At 30.9% G+C, this 22826-nt stretch overlaps 1 protein-coding gene across 2 annotated transcripts in view; it reads left to right on the top strand.

The window, feature by feature from the left end:
- The window catches only part of LOC107440653 (E3 ubiquitin-protein ligase MYCBP2), a 162622-nt gene that overhangs the window by 134000 nt on the left and 5796 nt on the right, over positions 1-22826 (top strand). For both annotated transcript variants that reach the window (XM_043049991.2, XM_071178081.1), the window contains exons 57-69: positions 86-245; positions 342-2330; positions 6480-6629; positions 7918-8211; positions 8922-9146; positions 9940-10005; positions 10640-10882; positions 12325-12492; positions 13698-13955; positions 16016-16293; positions 18022-18112; positions 18192-18311; positions 20073-20189. In XM_043049991.2, the coding sequence (XP_042905925.1) occupies positions 86-245; positions 342-2330; positions 6480-6629; positions 7918-8211; positions 8922-9146; positions 9940-10005; positions 10640-10882; positions 12325-12492; positions 13698-13955; positions 16016-16293; positions 18022-18112; positions 18192-18311; positions 20073-20189 (4159 nt within the window). The remainder of the gene's footprint in view (positions 1-85; positions 246-341; positions 2331-6479; positions 6630-7917; positions 8212-8921; positions 9147-9939; positions 10006-10639; positions 10883-12324; positions 12493-13697; positions 13956-16015; positions 16294-18021; positions 18113-18191; positions 18312-20072; positions 20190-22826) is intronic.

Raw genomic sequence — 22826 nt, 5'->3', positions numbered from 1 at the left:
TGTAATTCTGCTAATTAATACAATCAATTATTTAAGAATGCTTTGTTGACATTCCTTACAATGTTGTTTTGTGTTTATATTTCAGTGATACTTCTGTAGGCTCACATTTCAGTACAATTCTCAAAGATTTATCTCAGACTGCTCCTACTGGTTGTTTAGGTTGCATCTCTCAAAGAACAACTATTAGTCCACTGAGCACTCCTGGAACACCAGGCACACCTGCAACGCCTGGAACTCCTAAAAAGGTTTCTAAATTTTTGTCAATAAGCAGTGCTAAACCATCCTATCAAAATTTGTCTCCAAGAAAATCTAATATCGTTAATTTTGTGTTCTTATTACAGGAAGTGAATAGCATTGCTACAACAAAGAGCGTAACACAGACTGGAACTCAAACTAGTCCCGATGGTGTGAAGAATCATTTTAGTATTGGATCAGCCGGTGCCAGAGAAGAACCAACAAGGGTGTCTCCCAAGTTGTCCAGGAAAGATAGAACCTCTCGACAGTTGCGTAATAAACGAGAAAGAGTGAAATCTCCGGGATCTCTTCGTGAAAATTCTGAAAAAACCAAAGAAAAAAGTGTTACCAAAGAGGCCGTGAAAGAGGCAATGACGCCGTCTATTGCCGAGTGTCTTCGAGCAGTATTCGCAGCCTTTCTATGGCATGAAGGGATTGTTCATGATGCCATGGCCTGTGCGTCATTTCTTAAGTTCAATCCCACTCTTCCAAAGCAAATAACTAGTGTCGTTCCTCATGTAGCTATTAGAGAGAAAAAAGAGCACTCCCCCCTAACTAAAGAACAGAAAGCGAGGTATAGGCATTCTGTCGAAGTTGCCAGTCCAAGTTTACTGACTTTCCAATATTTCGAATCATTTTCGCCTACTCCGTTTAATGCTAACATATATAAAAGCAAACTTGGCCGAACTTCCGTTGCTATCAAGGAGGATGTTGTCGAAGCTTCAAAGCAGTTTGATGCCAACAGTGAAAAAAGTGACAGTCCTTCAAAACGAAAAGCCAGCGTGAATGAAAAGTATCAGTTGCCTCAATCGCTTCAGCACTTAGTGATACTGTGGGAACATATCTCCTCATCTAGCTTAAGGATAGTATCTCAGCAGCTTGTGTTGCCCAGTCCAGTGACTGGTTCAAAAGTCTTTCAGAGGTTAGAGAAGGAAAGAAGCAATAAAGACAAGAAAGTTAAGAAGAAAAAAGATTGCCGTCCTGTCTTGACTGTCCGTGGTAATTTTCTTGCCGAAGCGGGCGGCGGCCCGTTTGCTGCCGAAAGAGAAAGCATGTGCGAGCTGTGTGGAAACTTTTTCCCCCATCCAGTGACCTATCACATGCGACAAGCTCATCCGGGTTGTGGTGATCATGCAGGTGGGAAAGGGTACAACAGTGGAGGTAATTTCTGTGGCGGATGGGCCGGAAATTGTGGTGATGGAGGCATTGGGGGCAGTAGTTGGTACTTAATTTGTGATCGTTGCAGAGAGAAATTCATTCGCCAAAAAGGACAGAGCTTAATAAAAGAGAAAGTTAAAAAATCAAGAAAGAAGGCATCACCTACTAAACTTCTTTCTCCTTTGCCTCCCATGGAGGCTCATCAAATTATGAAAAACAATGCCTTATTTTTGTTGGAATTATCTTCCTCTGCTTCGTCTGGTCTTCCAACCAATGCTACTACTCCCAGTAGACTCTCCCTGTATAATAGTATGTCTAGTGTATATGAAGAGAACGGTTTCTATGACGTTTCCCCTTTCCATTTATCTTCTTTTCAGTGCTTGGATGCCCTTGGTGTCCAGCAACAGTATAAGAATATGATAGGAGAGGAGTTTCTTTCTGAAGATGACATAAGGGCTCTGCAGAATGGTGTTGAAAATATCAGTTCCTTGTCGAATTTATCTCCGGGAATTATGCGATCTCTGACGATGAACGGCGGGGCCGATTTGCATCTAGTCAACGTGAGGAGGCGCAAGTCGAAAGTGAGAGAGAACGAGAGCAAAACACGCACATTTCACAGATCTATTTCTGTTGGCCTCACTTCCAGAGACTGGATGAAGCAAGAAAGTGGCCCGGGTGCTGCTGCTGCTGCCGCCGAGTGCCGGATCATCATGACCAGGAAGCGGAACAACAGCAGCGGTTGCGAAGATAGCAGTCCTTCTTTTCTCTGTCAACCCTCAGCAGCCTTAACGAAACTAGTCTCTGTGTTGATGGAGAGACCTGTAATCTCTCGTAGGCCGGTCATGGCTTTCATCCTTCAGCAACATGACTTGGATAGCTTGCAATTAGCTATGAAACAAGCTCTTAGAAAGGCTTCTTGTAGAGTATATGCATTGCAAGTAAGTTATTCCGTCATTATATTATTACATTTCTTTGTCAGAAAATTAATTTGATACATGGTGCGTTACGTTTTTAAAAAGTGCTTAAAGGTGCTTTTTCCATTGTGTGTTNCAATGGTTACACCTATAGAATTTTTACCTTTTACCAAAGTTCAAGGTTTTGGACACTTTAAGACAGTTTTACCCAGTTTAGGACAGTTTTACCCAGTTTAAGACAGTAAAACAGGAACACCTTTAATTTTTTACAAATATATCACTAAGTTTATAGATAAAAAAAAAAATAGGACGCGAATGTTTAAATAAACATTACTATATTTGTCATTAAAATGTCTAAATACATGCGCGGCCCTTCGTTAGCCAACCTGCTGTGCAAGCGGCCCTTCACTCAAAAAGGTTGTGCACCCCTAGGTTAGTAGACATGTGAGGCTCCCGAGTGAGTTTCGCAACATGACATTGCATGCTTAATAGATCTTTCTGCGTTGTATTGTCGATTCATTGTATGTCTTTGAATGCTGACGTACATTATTTAAATGCAGTTTCACATTATTGATTTTATTATACTTTTATTAAGATAAATATAGATAGTATCTGGGTAAAATATTTAGTTAAAAATCTATAAATATAATTAACTTTTAGAGAAAAGTTTTATCTTCTTTAAATTTTCATTAATTGGAATTCAATACATTTACAGTACGAAATCACGTAACATACATTAATTTTCTCTGCTTCAACTTTCACATAATACAAATTGAAGCTTAATATTATGCTACAAAAATAATAGTATTGTGGGTAATCAACAATGTCAACCTTCATCTATGAAAAGGTACCCCTACATAGAATCGAGTTAACATGCCTTGTATACTAGTGAATTAAAATTGAATCATTGTAATTTTAGACACGTTACAGTATTATTTCAATAAAATTTCGCACTTTGACTCAAACAAATGTTATTTTTTGCTATTTTTTGTTAACAGTTAATAATTAGTGTTGTCAACAGCCATTGTGATTTTTAACTCTTGTGCAATTTTTTTATAGTAAAGAAATACATTCATTTTGTTATTAGTGTTATACAGCGCTATGAAAAATTTAGAAAGGGTACACAATAATCATAAGTTTGTGAAACACTGATGTAAAGGATATAAAATAGATTACCATAATTAGGGCTGCAGGTCTGTCGCGGCGCGAATTTCCGCGATGATTCCCTCGAAATTGTCTTTTTTTTCTAAAATCCGTGAATTTCGCAATATGTTTTGATTTGCACGAAAATTGCTTAAAATTGATTTTTTTTTCTTCCCTTTTTTAATTTATTATTTTTAGTAAACAGAATTTTTTACTTTCCTGAAATCTTAAATTGAACATGTAATATTGATTAGATATTAAGAGGAGTGAATAAATAGAAAAATGACAATAAAATAATTCAGAGATAAAAGATAATCCCCCTCTTGTCATGTAAGGTGGTCTTTCTACACTTAGGGAAGGTGATAGATTGATAGGATTACCTTGCTGAAGTCAGTTAAAGTACAAAAGAAATTGGAACCACAAAAGAGGGAAAAAGTCATAAATCAAATGTTTGACATAAAAATTGTTTCACAGGCTATTGCACTGGGCAATGAAATTTCTACTACCTTTGTACATATCCAGACAATTTCTCCTGAGAGGCTTCTTGTGATTTCTTAAATAGGGGTCAGTTTCTTAGAGGAGCGGGAGATAAGGCTTTTGTAACTAGTACTTTAAATGAAGAATGTTTAAGTTTTCACAGCACAGTAGGGGGAGGGGCTCTTTAATATTTTGTTAACTAGGCCTTTGTGTTTAGAAACACATGACTTTGTCTCAAAACGAATATTTGAAGCCCTTCTTATTCATTGGTCTAATAGCAGCAGAGTTAGAAAGAACGCTCTCTAGGATAAGCCTTGTTTGTATTTTAAAGGCTAGTCCCATTTTTTTTAAACCCTGCTGATGTAAGTTTGCTAGTTAAAAATATGAGCCATGCGAGTAAAGCAACTGCTTTTGAGCGATGTCAACAGTTCAAAAATGGAATTTTTTAAGTTAGAAAAAACCTATTATTTTGTAGCACATGCAATGTTCCTGTTGATTTCTCAAGAAAAAATAGCTGTGATAAACACTTGAAAAGTAAGATTCACCAAAAGAAGATTGCTGGGGAACCGAAAGTAATTCAAGCAAGTATTACTTCCTTATTTGAAAAAAAACTCTTCAAGAGCAACATCGCGCTGTGGAGATTTCTAAGTTGGTTGGTGTTTTTGCTGCAACAAACATTCCGTTGCGTAAACTTGATAATCTGGTATTGAAAAGTTATTGAGAAAATTCACTCAAAAACATAGGTGTCATATCAAGCTCCAGTCACCTACGAAGCCACTATCTACCAAAGACTCACGAATCTCACAAAAATCAAGTTGTAAATGTTCTAACATCTGCCGCTGGTGTTAGTATTGTCACAGATGAAACAACAGACCCTGGAGATAGATATATTCTAAACGTGTTAGCTGTTCCATCAGTAAAAATACAAAACGACGATTCGAACCTTTCCTTGCTTTCATTTTTTCTTGAAAGCATTGCGTTAGAAAGTGTGAATTTTAAATCTGTCAGTGAAGCAATTATTCAGTGTTGCCAAAATTACAGACTTCGCCTTAATGCTATTACAACTTTTGTAACTGACAACGCATCTGAATGCTCATCTTTTAAATCTCTTGGGAGAAATATGGCAAAATGAGTTTGAAAATGTAAATAGCTTTGTAGTTCATTTTCGAGCTTTTTTGATGGAAAGGGGCAAAAAAGCTTCTTTAACACCGGTTACTGTGCAAACTAGATGGAATAGCTGGTTTGAAGCTTGTTTATTCCATGTAAATTATTTGGATATGTACGCTGAATTTTTTGATAAGGAAAAAGAAAATAGTAGTAGCTCAGTTTTAAACACAATTTGTGAAGAATGTAATGATTCAAATTTGAATACAGATTTAAAAGAAATTGAAAAATATGCTCCATTAATTTTGAATCAATTGACTTTATTTGAGAAACAAAGAATTAGTTCCCATATTATTTACAAGGAAATGTACGATTTCTCAAGAGTATTGGAAAGCAAATTAAAACGCTGTGAGCGCTTAAAATCAAAAAATGTTCTAAGACTCTGTGAAGAAAAAATTAAGCACCATTTTTTTGAAAGCAGCAACAGCCATAAACGAAAATTTCGCCAGCCAGCGTCAAACTTTTTTAAAGCATGCCGAGTTTTTTATCCCTGTCAATATAAGTATTTAAGTGTTTTAAATGAAGAGGACAATTCTTCAGTTTTTGAACATGTCCCAATGTTTAAAAATGACGAAGAATTGATAAGGGAATTTAATTCTTACAAAACAACTGTGAAGGAATTGCACGTTGATGAAGGAAAATTGATAGAGTTTTGGAAATCAAAGACCAAACGATATCCAAAAGTGGCAATTCGATGTTTGTCGGTGCCTACAAACAGCGTGGACGCAGAAAGATCGTTTTCCTAGTATAAAAATGTACTAAGTGATGAAAGACGTAGTATAAATGAAAATAATCTGACAATGTACAATACTTTGTACCAGAATTCTGTACATTTAGATAAAAATATTAGTATTGCTTAAAATTAAATAAAAATATTTTCATTGTGTATTTTTTAAGCTTTTTTTATTATTTGTGCAATTTCTGTCCTTTGCATCATTTATATGGTAAATTTTATTGTGTTTAGAATATGCGTAATTTTAAAAAATTTTCGCAAATTCCGGGTATTGTTTCCCGCGACAAACTTGCAGCCCTAACCATAATCTATGATTTTTGACAGTTGCCATTGTTACCATGGACTTGTTATTTATTTGTATAAGTTTTAATCTAAACTAAATCCTTTCATTGTAATCATCATTTTTGCCAATATTATTTTGTGTATTTTTTATTTTTTTAGTTATTATTATTTTGTAATATTTAAATCTTGCAATTATTGTTGGCTAGTTTAAATCAAATATTTTTCAAAAAAAAAGAAATTAAACCTACTTTTTTGTACATTTTTTAAAAAAAATTTACTAAATATATAAATATGTTTAGTTTTTATAAAGCCAAATGAAAAATTATAAATTTTTTCATTAAAAGTGATTACTAATTTTGATTTTTGACTTGCAGATTTTAAAGTGGCTTTTGCGAATTGTTACTCAGCCAATGTCCCTTCATGACTTGTTGTGGTGTTTTGTAGCAGCTCTCTCTCCAGCACCTTTTGATAAAAATGATGAAGAAGGGGATGAGGACTCACCTGAGAAAAAAGATCATGAGATGGTAATTTCATTTTATATAAGTTCTATTTTTAACACTTATATATACTTTTTACAGTTGTCTTGTAGAAAAGAATGTAGTGGTAATTTAATAGCAAGTCAGGGTTTCCACTTTGCAGGGAGAACAAAGGTTAAATAGTTTCTGAGTTGAATATTCAACTTTATTCAAATTCGATTTCTCAGTAACTATTCGGCAAACTCAAATTTTGTCTTATTAAATAACACTCTTTAAAATGATGTAAAAATTTTCCTTACAATTCAAATATTTTGGACTATTAAAATGATAAATAATCTTTAAAAATTATTTTTTTGTCTGAAATTATCAAAAAAGGTTTGATATAAAAATGTTTAAAATTTGGTAATTAGTTCATATTGACTTTAAACTTGTAAATCAAATCATATGGGTTTCAGACATGCAACTACAGAGTTGAAATTTGATGTACTTAAAGGGGATTGATACTTAACTTGATTTATGAACTTAATACAAGTTTTTTTTTCCGAAATTCTAATTTTCTTAGAGTTATTGCATTTTGGGCTATTTATTTTCCAGTTTTCTTTTGATTCAATTAATTACAATTTATTTATTGCATGAAAATTTATTCATATTGTGCCCTTTATTTTAAAATAATTAGAAATTGTTTTCAATTTAAACTGTTAAAATGATATAAGATTATTGTAAGATAATCATTAAAAGGTAAAAATATTTCTCCACTATTTCTTCTTATTGTGTCACACACTCTTTATTCCTAAGTTTATTTTTTCAAGTATAGGTTATTGACTTTCAGATCCTTCATTTCTACGAGATCAGTGTAATAACAAAATGGTCTTACATAAAATTGTAATCAATACTTATTTTACTAACAAAATTATCTTTTTTAAAATATATGTATATGGGCTTTTTAGAAAGAAAAGAAGAAGAAAAAAAGGAAAGGAAGCAATCAGGGGGGTTTAGTGAATAAGTGGGTAACAGAGCCTCTTGGTGAATAAAAATTATCTTACAATTTTGAGAAGTTTCTTTTCAATTATGTAAGAAGTTTTTAAATGAACATTCTTGTTTTTAAGAGTTCTTGCATTGCTTAAATTTTTTAGCTGTTCTATTCATTTCATTATAGAACTCGCTTTTTACTATAGATTTCCTTTCTTTCATTGCATGATTTACACATTTTTTAACTACTAATACATTCTATATTTATTTTCAATGAACCATTTATAATTAGTTAAACCTATTGGTTTTTACTGTCTAAAGTAATTACTAGCAAATAACACATGACTTTGTAAATATTTTTTTCCAGGAAAAAGATTTAGGTGTTTGTGAGCACCCCCTTTCTGACATCACGATTGCAGGTGAAGCCGCTTATCCTCTACCGCAAACATTTCATGCTTTCCTCCAAACTGTGTCTGACTTGATGATGCTGCTTCCTGTAGGCTCAGCTCTGCAACAAATAGCCATGAGGTGTTGGTGCTTAAAATTTCACCCTGAAGATCACGGTTTCCTACATCGCAGCCACGTCTTCTCTAACATTAGCAAAATACTCTCACGCACAGAAGAGGAGGAAGACACAACTGCTGTAGAAGACATGTCCCAGGTACTAAGTTAAGCAACTTTATAATTAATACACTAATTTTGTTAGAATAAAACAAGTTTTACACTTTGGATTTTATTTAATTTCTTAGCCTGGGAAGCCTTTCTGAACAGCAAGCCGGAAAAGCCAAAATAAATTTTTAAAAAATGTTGTAGAATTAGCATATAGTAAAATTGGGTATTTTAGATTTTGAGAAATGTTTAGATTCATTAGAAAGTTATACAAATGACTTACACATGTGTGGCTAATATTTTTTGCTCTGTATAGGTGTCTACTGAGCTGGATTCGGTGCGATAATTACAGTCTCATATGCAACTATGCTGCATTTTGCAAGATATTCTAAATTTCAGACTTCTTTTTTCATCCTCTGATATCGAACTGAAAAATCTCTTGATCACTTTGTAATGGCTAATATAATCAAGAAAAGAGTTCTTTATGAAACCTTTGTGCTTGTGTAGAGTTTATTAAATAGATATTTTCACATACGGTGTGTTATATAGATATTCATATAATAGATATTTTCATAGTGCATAGCAAATGCATTTCAGTACAATTTGCCCATCTGCTCAAAGTATCAGATTTGTTTGGAGTCTTATGAATTATATTTTACTTGAACCTATCAACAAAACACACCACAAGATCATATGCAGTTCATTATTCCCTTTGTAAAATTGTTTTATTTGCTAAAATCTATATATACTTGTATTTATCAGGTTTCTGCTGATATTGAAGCTTTAAAAGATGTGACGCCATTAGTCGATATCAAAGCATCCAGCCGTCAAGCGATGGTGAATAGTCTTACAGACAATACTACTGAAACATTTTGGGAAAGTGGAGATGAAGATCGCAATAAAGTAAAAGTACTTAATTTATCTTGTGATGCAAAAGTTCAACCCAGGATGGTGTACTTGCATATTGATAATTGCAGGGACTTGGGTGTAAGTATAACCTTTTTTTACATTATATTTCTGACCTAATTGTGCCCATCTGGTATTTTTCAATAATATTTTGTATATTAATTTTAAATGAAATGGAAAAATCACTGACAAAAATCATTAAAAAGTTTTTAGGCTCAAAAAAAGAATTTGGAACATCCCATAAGTGTTTAAATATTATTCAAAACTATTAAAATCAAGTTTGTGTAAATATTTTTTATTAATTGTTTGATGAAATGTTTGTAAGATGCAATGCTATGTGCTGTTGTCATGTGTAGAACTTAGCATAAATTCTTCTTCCCATTGCAAGGGAAAATGTGTATTGAATATTATAAGTTTTCTTTAAAAAATTCTTGAAAATAAAGATAAAAATTAATTTTAAACCTAATGCTTTGTATTTTCTGCCATTATCAAAACTGTACATTTAAAAAAAAAATTTTTTTTTGTGAAATTCATCTATAAAAAAAATATATTATCTGATGAATGATGTATTTTTATGACCTTTCTTTAAAATCCAAAAAAAAATTAGCAAAAATAGCAGCTAGTAGCAAACTTTCCGAATTTTGTTCTATATCTGACAGTTAAAAAAAATGTTAACTCATGAATTTCTTTGTTTCTATAAATCTAAATTATATGAAGTCAATGTAAAGAAAGTTTTTTTTTCACTGTTGATTATGTATTTATTTATTTGTTATGAAACAAACAATTCTGTTATTGTGAATATTTATTATATAAATCAACTATGTTAGTTGATCTAGCAAGTTTTTTACTTCATTTCTAAATTGTTTAATTTCAGAACAAAGTTTCTGGAGTAACTTTTAAAGCTGGGCAAAACTCTGAAGAATTGGTGAAATTGCGACAAGTAAGTGTGTTGCAATATTGTTATAAATTTACTTTTTCTAACCAAACTGTTGGGACCATATTTCCCAGATTGCACTTTAATTTTTAATAATTATTATTCTTTATTATCTTATTTAATAGTAGTCAAAAATAATTGAGTTGAAAGATAGATTGAATTTTACATCATTTTTAAGAAATTAATTTTAAATGTGGCAAAATGCGACATTTGAACGAAATTGTCCAAATTTCGACACCTTCAACCCTTTTTCTAACCAAACTATTGAAACTGTGTTTCCCAGATTGTGTCTGCCCCCTAATATGAGGGTGTAGAATTCTAATCCATTAAAGAAAAGGAAAGAAAGTTTGTTTTCAGGGTCTGATTTTATTACTTAAAATTTTATTTGTTCTTGTTAATTAGCATATTTAAGATTAGGTCCAAACCATTAAAATTGAGTTTTAGTATGTGAAAATCTGATCATTAGATAAAAAAAGTAATTCATGACACTCTTTTTTTCTTTCTTTTTTTCTTTGGTGCTGTGTTTTCTCATCTTTCAGTTAAATGCTGTCATTTGTTGGAAATGATTCTCAAATAACAAAATTAATGAAAGTACAACATTTATGATGTCTCTCTTATGTTGTAAACTATATTTATTTAGCTTGAAGTGGAGACGCGGTATATTGGATGGCTTAGCTGTGATATTCCTGATGGAAAATTCTCTTGCATTCGTTTAGAGCTTAAAGGTCCAGATAACACTCTAAGACTGAGACAGGTGAAAGTATTGGGCGTCCAAGAGGGTGAGAGCAGCATACACATTGGAAAGAATGTCACTGCAACACAAATACAACAGAAGAACTGTGAAGCTGAGACTTTAAAAGTTTTCAGGCTTCTAACATCACAGGTTTGATATATACCTCCCAACATTTCTGACACACATCCAAATATTGATGTGCAAAAATACTTCTTAATATTTTTTGGGGGTCTGCCAAAAAAATTTAACATAAAGAACTTTTCCATCTAATTTCCGCATATTAACATATTAAAATGAAATCTTAATTCCTTGAGAGTTATTCCTTAAAGAAGGAAAATAATTAATTTAGGTGATATTTTAAGTTATCGAATCAGTCACAGAAATGCATTATGTTTGAAAGATTCTGGCTTTTTGGATTTCCTAACCTGGTAGTCATGACCCTTATGAATTATTTGCATTTTATCACTAATATATTTTTAAAGAAATTTCAGCATAAGTTGTTGCTTTATATATTTCATGGTATGTTTTCACATTTAAAATTTTTTATTAATATGTGACTCCATATTAAACAGAGATTAAAGCAAAATGCACTCAAGCAATAACAGAGGGTTTCTGCATTTGGTTTTTATTGCCCTCTTAGATGAAAAGCCTTCTTCAAAAAGGTTTCAAGACCAAACCTCTATATTTACTTTGATGGAGCTTGCATGACGTGTAAATGTTTAATAAATGATAGTCCTTATTTTCACTTGAAAAAAATTTCCCTTTTTTTCGGAATAGTTTTGTATGCCATACTAAAACTTATTTATTCAAAGATAAATATACAAAGAATATTTTTAACAATTATATATTATGTTGAAAAAAGATTGTTTTTAATAGTTAGTATCATAGTTTTTGATTAACTTAAAAAGGCCATTGAAAAAAATTACATTGAAAAGTTCAAAAAATAGATCTTTTCAGATAATAGGTCTTTAAGGTAAACAAACATCAAAATATGTGTTATTCAATAACAGAATAATAAATTAAACATAATTAACAAACGTTTTTTTTTCTTTCTTTTTTATGTTGTGAAGAATCAGCAGCGTAGATAAGCAGATTAAAATAACATTAAAAATAAGTTTCAAATTCTAAAAATAAATTAATTCAAATTGATGAAAAAATAATCTTTAACAGGAATTGAACTGAATTGAATGCGCTTCTTTTTATGAAATCAACCGTAATTTAAAGCAAAACAAATTTTATCTGCTAATGTTCTTTTCTAACACTATTAATATTCAGCTTCAATAATATTCATCGAATATTCTTCTCCCCAATGTTTATTTATTTTGATTGTTAAAAAGTCTCCAGAAAATAGATGCTTTCAATATTTACTTATATTCTATGTATCAATCACTCAAATTTTAGTATTTATTTAATTTATTTTGTGTTTAAACAAGTATAAAATTTTCATTATGAGTCTAGCTTAAACTACTTGAAAGAATTAAGGTGGAACTTGTACCAGATTTTTGATCTAATATTTCATAACTAGAAGCTCTAATGTGTGTTTTAACTGCTTGTTATATGTGTATATATATATATTATTTCAATAATCGTAGGTGTTTGGGAAATTGATCAAGGGCGAGTTTGAGGATGATTTAAAGAATGATGTCAATCCAGAAGCACAGTTGTCACACTCTCAAAGCACACTGGAGACAAATGATCTCAAAGAACATATGGTGGGAATTTTATTCTCCAGAAGTAAACTCACTCATTTGCAGAAACAAGTAAGTTATCAAAAAACTGTTTATTAATTTAATGAACTAAGAGTATTAGGTTAAAAAATATATATAACTGCATAAATGTGTATATTTTTTATGTTTTTTTTTTTTTAAAGTAATATGGATGGTTGACCGAATGTAAACAATAACAGGCTTCCAAAAACAGGAAGAAATTTTGAAAACTTCCGGCGAATCCCTTCGCTTACAGGGTTACCACTCCACAGAGAGAACAAGGAATTTAAAAATCACCTGAAATAACAGGGAAAATGCAGGGAATTTTCATTTCTTCTTTACGAACTGGGAATTTTGTTTCTTATTTTTGTCTTTTAAAGAATGGTGACCCCTCAAAGCGTAATCTATGGGATGTTTCAGCTATACTAAACTATTTCCTTTACTATAGCATTATTTAAGTATGTTCAGCTGTTTTTCCAGCAATTAAAACTAATAAATTAGTTAGCCCAATATAACTTACACAGGAGCACAGTAATTGATGTGTTTCCTCTTAATATGTACAGGGAAAACACAGGGAATATTTTTTACAGATTTGAGTGGTGACCCTGATGATTGACTGAATGTAAACAATAACAAGCTTCTGAAAACAGGAAGAAATTTGGAAAACTTCCGGTGCATCCCTCCAGTTATGTTATGCTTACGAGGCAATGTGTGAACAGGCTTATTATTTTAGAAGGTTTTATTATTGCGATTTGTGTTTAAATTTATTCATAAATTTTACCATTCGTATGAGTTTCCTGTAATTTACAAATTCTAACTGGTTGTAAGCCTAATTTTAAAAAATTAATATAACCACTTAAATGCTATGTTTTAAGTGTTATCCCTTATTTGGCTATATTTGTGTAAAATATCACCGTTAGTTATTTTTTGAGTCGCATCTTGCAGGGCATAGTATGCTGTCGGAATCTTCAGAATTTTTATGATGTTTGTTCCATGCAATTTAAATTTAGAAAACGAGTTATATTGCAAACACTACTTGTATAATAATATTTGATGGAGCCTTTTTTCAAGCTTACGCGTAAAAATCAATCCGAAGTAGAAATCTGGAAGTACAGATGTTGATGTAATAGAATTGAGTTAACATGTCTTATGTACTAATGAAATGAGTTGTATTTTTGTAGTGGTAGACACTATGTGAATAACTCCTTGTCTAAATATTTATATTGTTTAACCTATTTTTTTCCTCCTTAAAAAAAAAGGTATGTTCCCATATTGTTGCTGCTATTAGAAAAGAAGCTTCCTGTGTGAGAGATGAATGGGAAATCTTGTTATGCAGCAAATCTCAGTCAACAGAAGAACTGCCAAAGTCCTCTGATGCTTATTGTTTTGAAATGTTATCTATGGTGCTGGCCCTCAGTGGTTCCAGTGTAGGCCGTTCCTACTTAGCTCAGCAGGCAGGACTGCTCAGGGACTTGTTCAGTCTCCTGCACACGGGATCTGCCAGAGTTCAGCGGCAAGTATGTATTTGCTGTGTCTGTCAGCATTAAAACTTTTTTTATTACTCTGACATTTTGCCATAACCGACCAAATAACCGTTTAAGAACTTTTGCATCGAAAATCTGCATATCATCTTATTGCTTTTGCACTTTTCACTTCATGACTTTTCCTGACAGTTATATGCATTTAATATTCTATTATTATTATTTATTTATTTGTATTTTGTTTGTTTCAAATAATACTTGTCGATACCTATTACTACCACAACCAGTCATTTAACTGGGAGAACAATTTATTGCTTTATAAGGTTATCGGATCAGAAATTACGATGTAATGCTTGTTCAGCATATTGCATTCCATGAGTTGCACATTTTTGCAAAGACTGTTGCGCAGTCAGTTCGATCAGGATAACTATGAATTCAAATTTCAAGAAAGTACCTAAAATTTTAGATTTGCATTTTTGTGTCAGAAAAAGTGACAAAAACTAAAAGTTTTGGTAAGTAGGTAGTTTATATTTTATTTTGATAGCTTTACTTCATTTCTAACTAACTGTTAGTTTTTACCCAGAAAAATGTTAAAACAATCAGGATAGCACAAGTTCTTAGAAGAAATAATATTAATTATAGGAATTCTTATATATTATAATTATAAGAATTATAGAAATAATAATGATTCAACGAAATATGTTTGCCGAAAATGTATAATGGAAACCCCCTGTATATGTAAAAAATGCTTTTAGCAATTAATTAAAAATTCATATTCTTTGTGTTTGTAGTGCATAAAAATTGGAAAGATGCAATTTTGTTTAATTATAAAGTTTTTTTTGTTTGTTTGTTTATTTAATACCTAACATCCATATTTTATACATTCAATTACGAAACAAAGTCCGATCATTTGACCAGCTATGGTAGAAATATGTATGCATTAGGTGTTGGTACATTTAGTGTTAAGGAAAAATACATATAATTTTCTAACGAAATTAATAATGAAGGTTTAGATCTTTAAAATTTTAACGTTTATGTTTGATATATTGCCATTTTTAAAACTAGAAATTCTTCTAATTATTAAAAGAGAAATTGACTTTTTAGAGTAACAGAAAATAAAAGATTTGATTAGATTAATATTAAAATGATTTGATGCTTAGAAAGCAAGACATTCCTTAGATTATAAAAAAAAAGAAATTAAATAAATTTTCAGCTCATTTTATCATTAGTGTATAACTTCTGAAACTGTTTTTCAGACAACATTATTGTTCATTTATTTCATAATTCTTCATTCTGAGCTTCTAATTAATTAACTTTCAGGTGTTTTCTTGAAAAAGAATTCTTCAGTGAGCATGATCAATGTTATATGATAATTCAGATATTCACAAATATTTAAATATGCTAGTACAGAGTGTGTAGCGTTTTTAAAAAGTTCTTAAAGGTGCTTGTTTTCATTTTTTAAAACCCCTTAAACGCGGTTTTTTGAATGGTTGTTTTTAAAAAGTGCTTGATTTTAGCTACGAATTATGCAAATAGACACAGTTCACATTGTTCTATTCAGCGTTTTCACAATTAATTCAATCCCAATCTATTTCAGCGTATTGTTAGTTCGTAGTGTATGAAATTCGTTTTACATGATTCATAATTTCATGATTTTTGACATGTCGGTTAAAACAATATAAAACCGTCAATTGTCGAAAACTTACCAACCCTGCCTAATTATATTTTTTAAAAGTGCTTAAAAATATTTTTTGAGTGCTTGTAAAGTGCTTACAAATTGCTTTTTTTTTTGTTGATTAATTTGGCTACGCACCCTGTAGTAGTAATTTTTATTGTCGGAAACAGTTCATTTTTTTTAAAAACAAAACTGAAGAAGTATTTTGAACTGAGTTAGTTTTAAGATAAACCAAATTCTAAAGCTTTAATTTTTTTTTTTAAATTTAATTTAAGTGTATAATTTTGTGTTTAAAGTAATTTTCATTTATACTTATATATACTTCAATGTTCAATGAATCTATGTAACACAAAATTCTACTGCATATTCTTCCTGTTTTTTTGGAAAAGAATTTATAAAAAAGTTTTGTGATTGAATTTAGGTGACTTCACTGCTGAGAAGAGTTCTCCCTGAAGTGAGTCCTCCCACTTTGGCCTCCATTCTGGACGTCCCCTCCCTCCCCCCAGCAGATTTCAGCATCATTTCAGAAGAGAGCAGCAAACAAGAAGAAGAAGAAGACAAGACGGGTATATTGGATGTCTTCCTCTCCTGCATAGCAAAAGCCATCACTGTACAGACCAAAGTGAAAGGAGGATCATCTTCCAGTGGAGGAGGAAAAGGTGTTACAACTGTCACATTAGCTACCTCTATTCATCCAAGGTGATCATCTCCATTCTCTTGCAAAAACTTATTGATTATGCTGAAATATAAGAATAATTAATTTGTGTAAAAAAAACTCTTTATTTAATAATTTCGTAGTTCAGATTTTTTCTTAGAAATACAGTCAAGCCCCATTATAGTGAACATGGTTAATAGTGAACTCCTTGATATAGTGAACGAAATGTTCACTCCTGTGTCTTGCTATACACATATAATATTATTTATCGTGGATATAGTGAAGAAGAGAGGAAATTAGATATTATGAGCGTTTTTCTCTCTTCGACTGATTTTTTTTTCTTCATTTTTTGGTAAATTTGAAATTTCTACTTAAACAGGTTGCCACTCCACAGGGAAACTCTGGAAAATACAGCAAATTTAAAAGCTACCTAAAAATGCTGGGAATTTTGATTTTTTTTCTTTGCAAACTGGAAAATACAGGGAATTTTGTTTCTTATTTTTGTCTTTTACAAAATGGTGATAACTCAAAGCGTATGTTAAGGGGATATATAATCATGATATTTCAGGTATACTAAACTATTTCATTCACTATAGCATTATTTAAGTATGTTCAGCTGTTTTTCCTGCAATTAAAACTAATAAATATAGTTAGCCCAATATAGTTCACACAAAAGCACAGTAATTATTATTTCGTCTTAATATATTGAGTATAAAATGTACAGGGTAAACGGGGAATTTTTTTTTCCAGATTTAAGTGGCAACCCTGATGAAATACATATAGCTCTTTTTAAAACCATCTATTGATTGGCATTGGTTAGATTGTAAATATATGTATTATAATATACAATTATATAATACATATATTTACAATATATAATTAACGTAATGGAGAAATTTAAGTTGCTACTATCCGTGGATTCAAGCCTTCAGCTGATTCAGCTCTTGCTAAATTCACTGAACCCAAAAGCCACTCTTCTTCTAATTCTTGCAGAGAATTTGTTACTTCACCATTTTTTTCTCCCATTTGGCTTAAAATTGCTATATTCTCTCCTGTTTTGGTTTTAATGTCATTTTTAGGCCTGTTAACAAAATCAAATCTCTTAACGATCCTCTTAGCTTTGATAATTCCTGCTGCATTTGCCACATTCCTTGTTGATGCAACCATTGGGGAACTGTTTTAAAATGTTTACTTGGGGGCAACAGGATAGATTTGTCTGTTATCAAGAATTCGAGAAATCTTCGATTGCTTCACATTGTTGGCATAAATTCAGTTTCACCAATACTAACTCATCCCAGTTGCTCATCTTGATGCCGTGGAATCTTCTTTTATTCATTTGAATGCTGATTTCCTAGTTAACATCAGTTCCGACACACCTCTCCATAACACCTGGAAATGCATTTGCCTCTCTGTCACAGTGATTTTTCTTGTTCTGTCTTCATATTTTTCTTCTTTCGGCCTCTGGCTTTTCGTGTTTTGTTTCTCAGCTTCATTTTTCGTTGGCCTCTTTCCATTTTTGCTTCTTTAATTCTTGTCTTGCAAAATGGGCACCTATTTCTTGATGCACTTGAAGCATATTGACTGTTTTTTCTTTCTGAAGTGAATGAAGTTTTCTATTGGGTTAATAGTATTGTTTATTTTGTGAATAATAGTATTGTTTATAATTGAAATAAAAAGCAATTAGAACAATTTATACTGGTCTTTAGAATAGATTTATTTTAAAAAAGTATTTTTAAAATCAGTTTAACTAATTGGAATATTTGTTTCAAAAGAGACGACATTGGTAGTCGATGGTGGCTCAGGGGCTGTATGTCACGCAAACTTGCTGAAGTTATTATTCAACTGCTAAAGGACATGGCAGCTGTAAGTGTGCTTTTATCTTTAAATTTGTAATGGTAGTATTTAACAAATCTTTAATTATTTATTTGTGGCTGTCTCTTAGGGAAAGTTGACTGAAGCTTGGGCTAACATTACAAAGAGTGCTGTTGCTGAAAATATTTTGAATTTGACAAAACTTGAGGAACAACATCGATCTCCAACTGAATGCTTGAAAACACCAACGGTTAGTTGACTTAACTTTTCTAAAAATGCCCTCCTAAAGCTTACATTATTGTTTTATGTAATAAACACCATATATTTCTTTCATTGGTTCGTTATTTAGCGGATATCTAAAGACGACAGAAAAGGACACAACATTGCCATTAAAATTTTTACTTTTTTTTCCATTTATCGCAAAGTTGATTCTTGTTCAATGAGAAAAATGATGGTGCTAATCATTCTATTATTACTCAGATCATTATAAAAACAAGTTTTATTCCAGAATTGTTTTAGCAACCCTCTATTGCTTGTGGCTAATTTTTATTCCCTATAGTCATAGGCTATGCGTCAAATCGGTTTGCACCTTCTTTAATCGTATTTTAGTGGTTCTATATCTACTCTAATGTTATATGCAGTCAGAAAAATGACAAGGTGCGAAGTTCAGATTATCACTCTAATCTAGATGAGGCTTCCCAAGGTCCTTAAAAAACTGCTTCATTTGTATTTTAGAAAATAAAGGCCTTTAAAAGTACTTAATTTTGGTATTAGGTTTTTGAAGGTCCTTAATTTTTTAGCATCACTATAGTTGATAGGAACAATATTTATTTTAAATTTATTAAAGCAAAAAGTCCTTTTATTACCTAGAATTAGACCATGCATCAAGGGTAGAGCATTTTAGAGAGACAAGAAGTGTGTGAGGGGGGGCTACAGACAAGAGAAAGAAAGATTGTCCTTTCATTTATATAGTGGTTATTTCATTAATATATTCTGCCTTTGGGCTAGAATGATACTCTGTGAGGAGAGTGAAGCATTCTAAAAGAAAGGAAAAGAGTGTGGACAAGGAGATACTGTGCATGGAAATGATGGTGCCTTTCTTGAGGGGGGGTGGCAGTTCTAAAGAACCTAAATAGAAGATTCCCACTGGCCTTCAAAATCAACAGAATTCAAGAAATTCAGTTCTACTGGTAGTGCATTAGCTTATAGGAATTAAGTAAACCCCTAGGAAAAGAACTATTAGAAAAAAGTTTTTAGCTAGTAATCCATAACGAAAACAGTTGCCAAAAATCTTAAGAAACTAAATAAATTTGTATGATATTTCAATGTGTAAGTAATTGTGAATTTGTAAACATCAGTTACATGTTTTTAAAATTCACGATTGTTATACTAAAAATTAAACAGATCTGTAATAAACAAGGTTTGAAAAATCTCAGCCCATCTAGGTTTTTCATTAAAAACCCTAGGTCTATTAGAATCAAATTCAAACTTCATAATAATTATTTTATTCAGTTAACATTGTAACTTAACACACTGTTTTTCTTTATTATTATCCTTTTTTTTTTATTTATTTTACTTTTGGTTGCTTTGAAATTAGTTCATGTTTTTCACCAGATTGTTTAGTAATATTATGTAAAGTTAATTCCTAATAAAAGTTTCGGCTGGAAATAATTTTATGTAAAGCTCATCATAAAAGTAAATATAACACAATTTTTGTTTAGTAATAATTTCAAAATGGTTATTGAAGTGACCTCCTATTGTATCTTTATCTTAACTGAAAAACGAAAATTCTAATTTAGCTGATGAAATATTTCTCAAAAATAAAAAAATTTGTTTCATTTCTTTATGCAATCAGGCAGGGATGAAAAACAACAAATATCCATTTAAACGGGAACGTTTAACATTAGTTTCATATAAAATGATTTGGTTCCATTAAATTTTATTCGTCTATATTCAATACGCAATTGAGTGGCTGTATATCGAACTTTAATAACTGATTTATGTTTTGTAGCTGTGGCTGGCATTAGCCTCTTTGTGTGTGCTCGATCAAGAACATGTTGAACGTCTCTCTTCTGGACAATGGGTTGGATCTAAGAATGCTGGTGATGGACAACAATCTCAACCTAGAGTAAGATTTTTATTTTGCTATCACAAACTATTTTAAATTAGTTTTAAACGTTTATCAAAATATAATTTTTTTTAATATTGCGACCTATCTAGTTTTTGATTTTGAAAAATATATATATTTTCCAAGTGCTTCTTTATTTTTTCATATTACATGGTGCGTAGCATTTTGGAAAAGTGCTTAAATGTGCTTATTTTCGTTTTTTAAAGGCCCTTTATTCTATACATCATTAAAGCATTGTGATTCGTATGTCTGACCACAATTCATATTTACACAATTTTGAAATGTAACATCGTGATGCGTTTTCATACGATTTAAAAACATCTCAATTATATTTTTTTGTCAATCAAGAACTGACATAGAACTAAAAAAATAATAAAATGGAATTTTAAAAACAAGTAGACTGAAAACAAGAAATTTAGTTTTGTCAAACTTGAAAAGGAAAATAAAGAAAAGAGGATAGAAGCAGGCAAAATGAAAAGAAGAACTTTCAACTCAAATGAAAATGAGTGCATAGAAGATTACATAGGAGAAAAGTTGTACAGAGTCTGGAATAATTTTTGGACTATACTTAGCCTAATATTAATACATACATACATAATATAATAAAGTATGCTTCATAAATTACTACAAAGCAATCAATAATCACTTTGTTTAAGTTTTATTCTATTGTCAATGTGACTATGTTTTCCAAGTGAGTATTAATGCGCTATCAAATTAAGATTATTTTGTAGTACATTCCATTTCTACAGATTGAAACTATTCTATAAAGTTTGGTGAAGGACTTTTAATTGCTATTTTGTAGAAATGTGGTTTTTTTTAGGAAATTAAATGACAAATTTTGACTTTATTTTTCTTTTTTAACTCAATTTTCTATTTTATTAATTATAACATTGAATACAATGAAAAAAACCACGTAAATAATATACTTATCAATTTTTAAGTAAAGATATGGGACAAAATTATCCAAATCACCATTAACTGATGCCTTCCAGAAGAATCTTACCAAAAAAATGTTTTAAGGAAATGTCTTTAAGCAAAAAAGCTTTTGTGAAAGAAAGTGTTTCAAAGTTACTAATACACCAAAAGCTAAATGAATTGCATCTACATTTAACATTTTAACCAAACTTGTGTTAAATTTTTTTTTTTTTACATTTACACCCCAAGGGCTTTAACGTATTACACAGTTGTCACTCCGTAGGAAGAACGGGGAATTTAAAAATCACCTAAAATGCAGAGAATTTTGAGTTTTTCTTTAGAAACTGGCAAAACACAGGGAATTTTGTGTCTTATTTTCGTCTTTTTAAAAATGATAACCTCTCAAAGTGCAATCTTTCTTTCCTTCCAGGCGCGGATACGTGCATAGGTTAGTGAAACCCTTACCCGTATAATCCGCGTCTGGCAACTACTTCCAGCCAACCTCAATTAATTATTTAAAGTTTCAAAAGAAAGGAGGTTAAAATTTTGTTTACAAATATACAGAAAATTAATTTGTTTACAAATAGACAGAAATATTAATTTGTTTACAAATAGACAGAAATATTAATTATTGTTTAAACAATATATATATGACCTATAGAAAGTGACAATAAATGAATTTTGGAAAGTAAATTAATAGAAAGAGGAAGAAAAAAAAAGGTAATAAAAAAAAAATATATATGTATATATATATATTTAGTTCTCCATTAAAATTTTGATTTATAGGTATTAAATAATAAAAGAAAGTAATTAAAATGTTATAATAATAAAAAAAAGTTAAATAGAAAAGATATGTACAGTATTTACAACATATAGGTAGGCATTCCAAAATATATAATAATTTTTTTTATATTTAAAATTTTAGAATATTATCATTATCAGAAAGAAAATTCATCACTAATAATAATTTGGTTTTATGAATTGTTTAGTTATGAATGTTACTGTTTGGTTAGTTATGAATTGTTTTTGCCAAGTTGGTAGATAAGTGATACTCAATGCACGAGTATGCCATGAAGCTGTATAGATGCATTCCGTAATATAGTGTTCTGGTGTGCCCAGAAGGCCGCAGGTGCAGTGATCATTATCTGAGATGTTTAGATATTTAAAATAACATGGAAAAGGACCATGCCCAGTTAGAAACGAGATTTCTTGTTTTGATGGTATCATCTTAAAATAATCTACTTTATTAATAATTTTATATAATCTTCTTCCCTTATCTGAATTGTTCCAATAATTTTGCCAAATTTGTGATACAGAGTTCTGAAGTTGATTCTTAAGATGTGAGATCGGGAAGGGATATGAGTAATTTTGTTGTTTAGTTGTCGATAATTTAGCTAGGGCATCTGCATTTTCATTACCTGTTCTGTCATCATGTGCTTTAATCCATGAGATAAATATATTTGTATTAAGGAGTAATTTTTGTATTTTAGCCGAGAGTGAATTTTTCGTGCCTGGGTTGATTATAGAGTATAATACTGCTTTAGAATCCGACCAGATTGTATATTTTTTAGATGCCTTAAATGAAGTCTGTGATTTGATGAATCTAATGCATTCTAAAATAGCAAGTTGTTCAGCTTGAAAGACTGAGTTGTTATTATTAATTGTGTAATGATTAGAATGATTTATGTTGAAGAATGCAAAACCAGTTCCAGTATTTGTTTT

The sequence above is a fragment of the Parasteatoda tepidariorum genome, chromosome 2 (genome assembly GCF_043381705.1).
Source record: "Parasteatoda tepidariorum isolate YZ-2023 chromosome 2, CAS_Ptep_4.0, whole genome shotgun sequence".
Classification (NCBI taxonomy): Eukaryota; Metazoa; Arthropoda; class Arachnida; order Araneae; family Theridiidae; genus Parasteatoda; species Parasteatoda tepidariorum.
The sequence above is the reverse complement of the archived record's forward strand: the minus strand, read 5'-3'. Positions and strand labels throughout refer to the sequence as shown.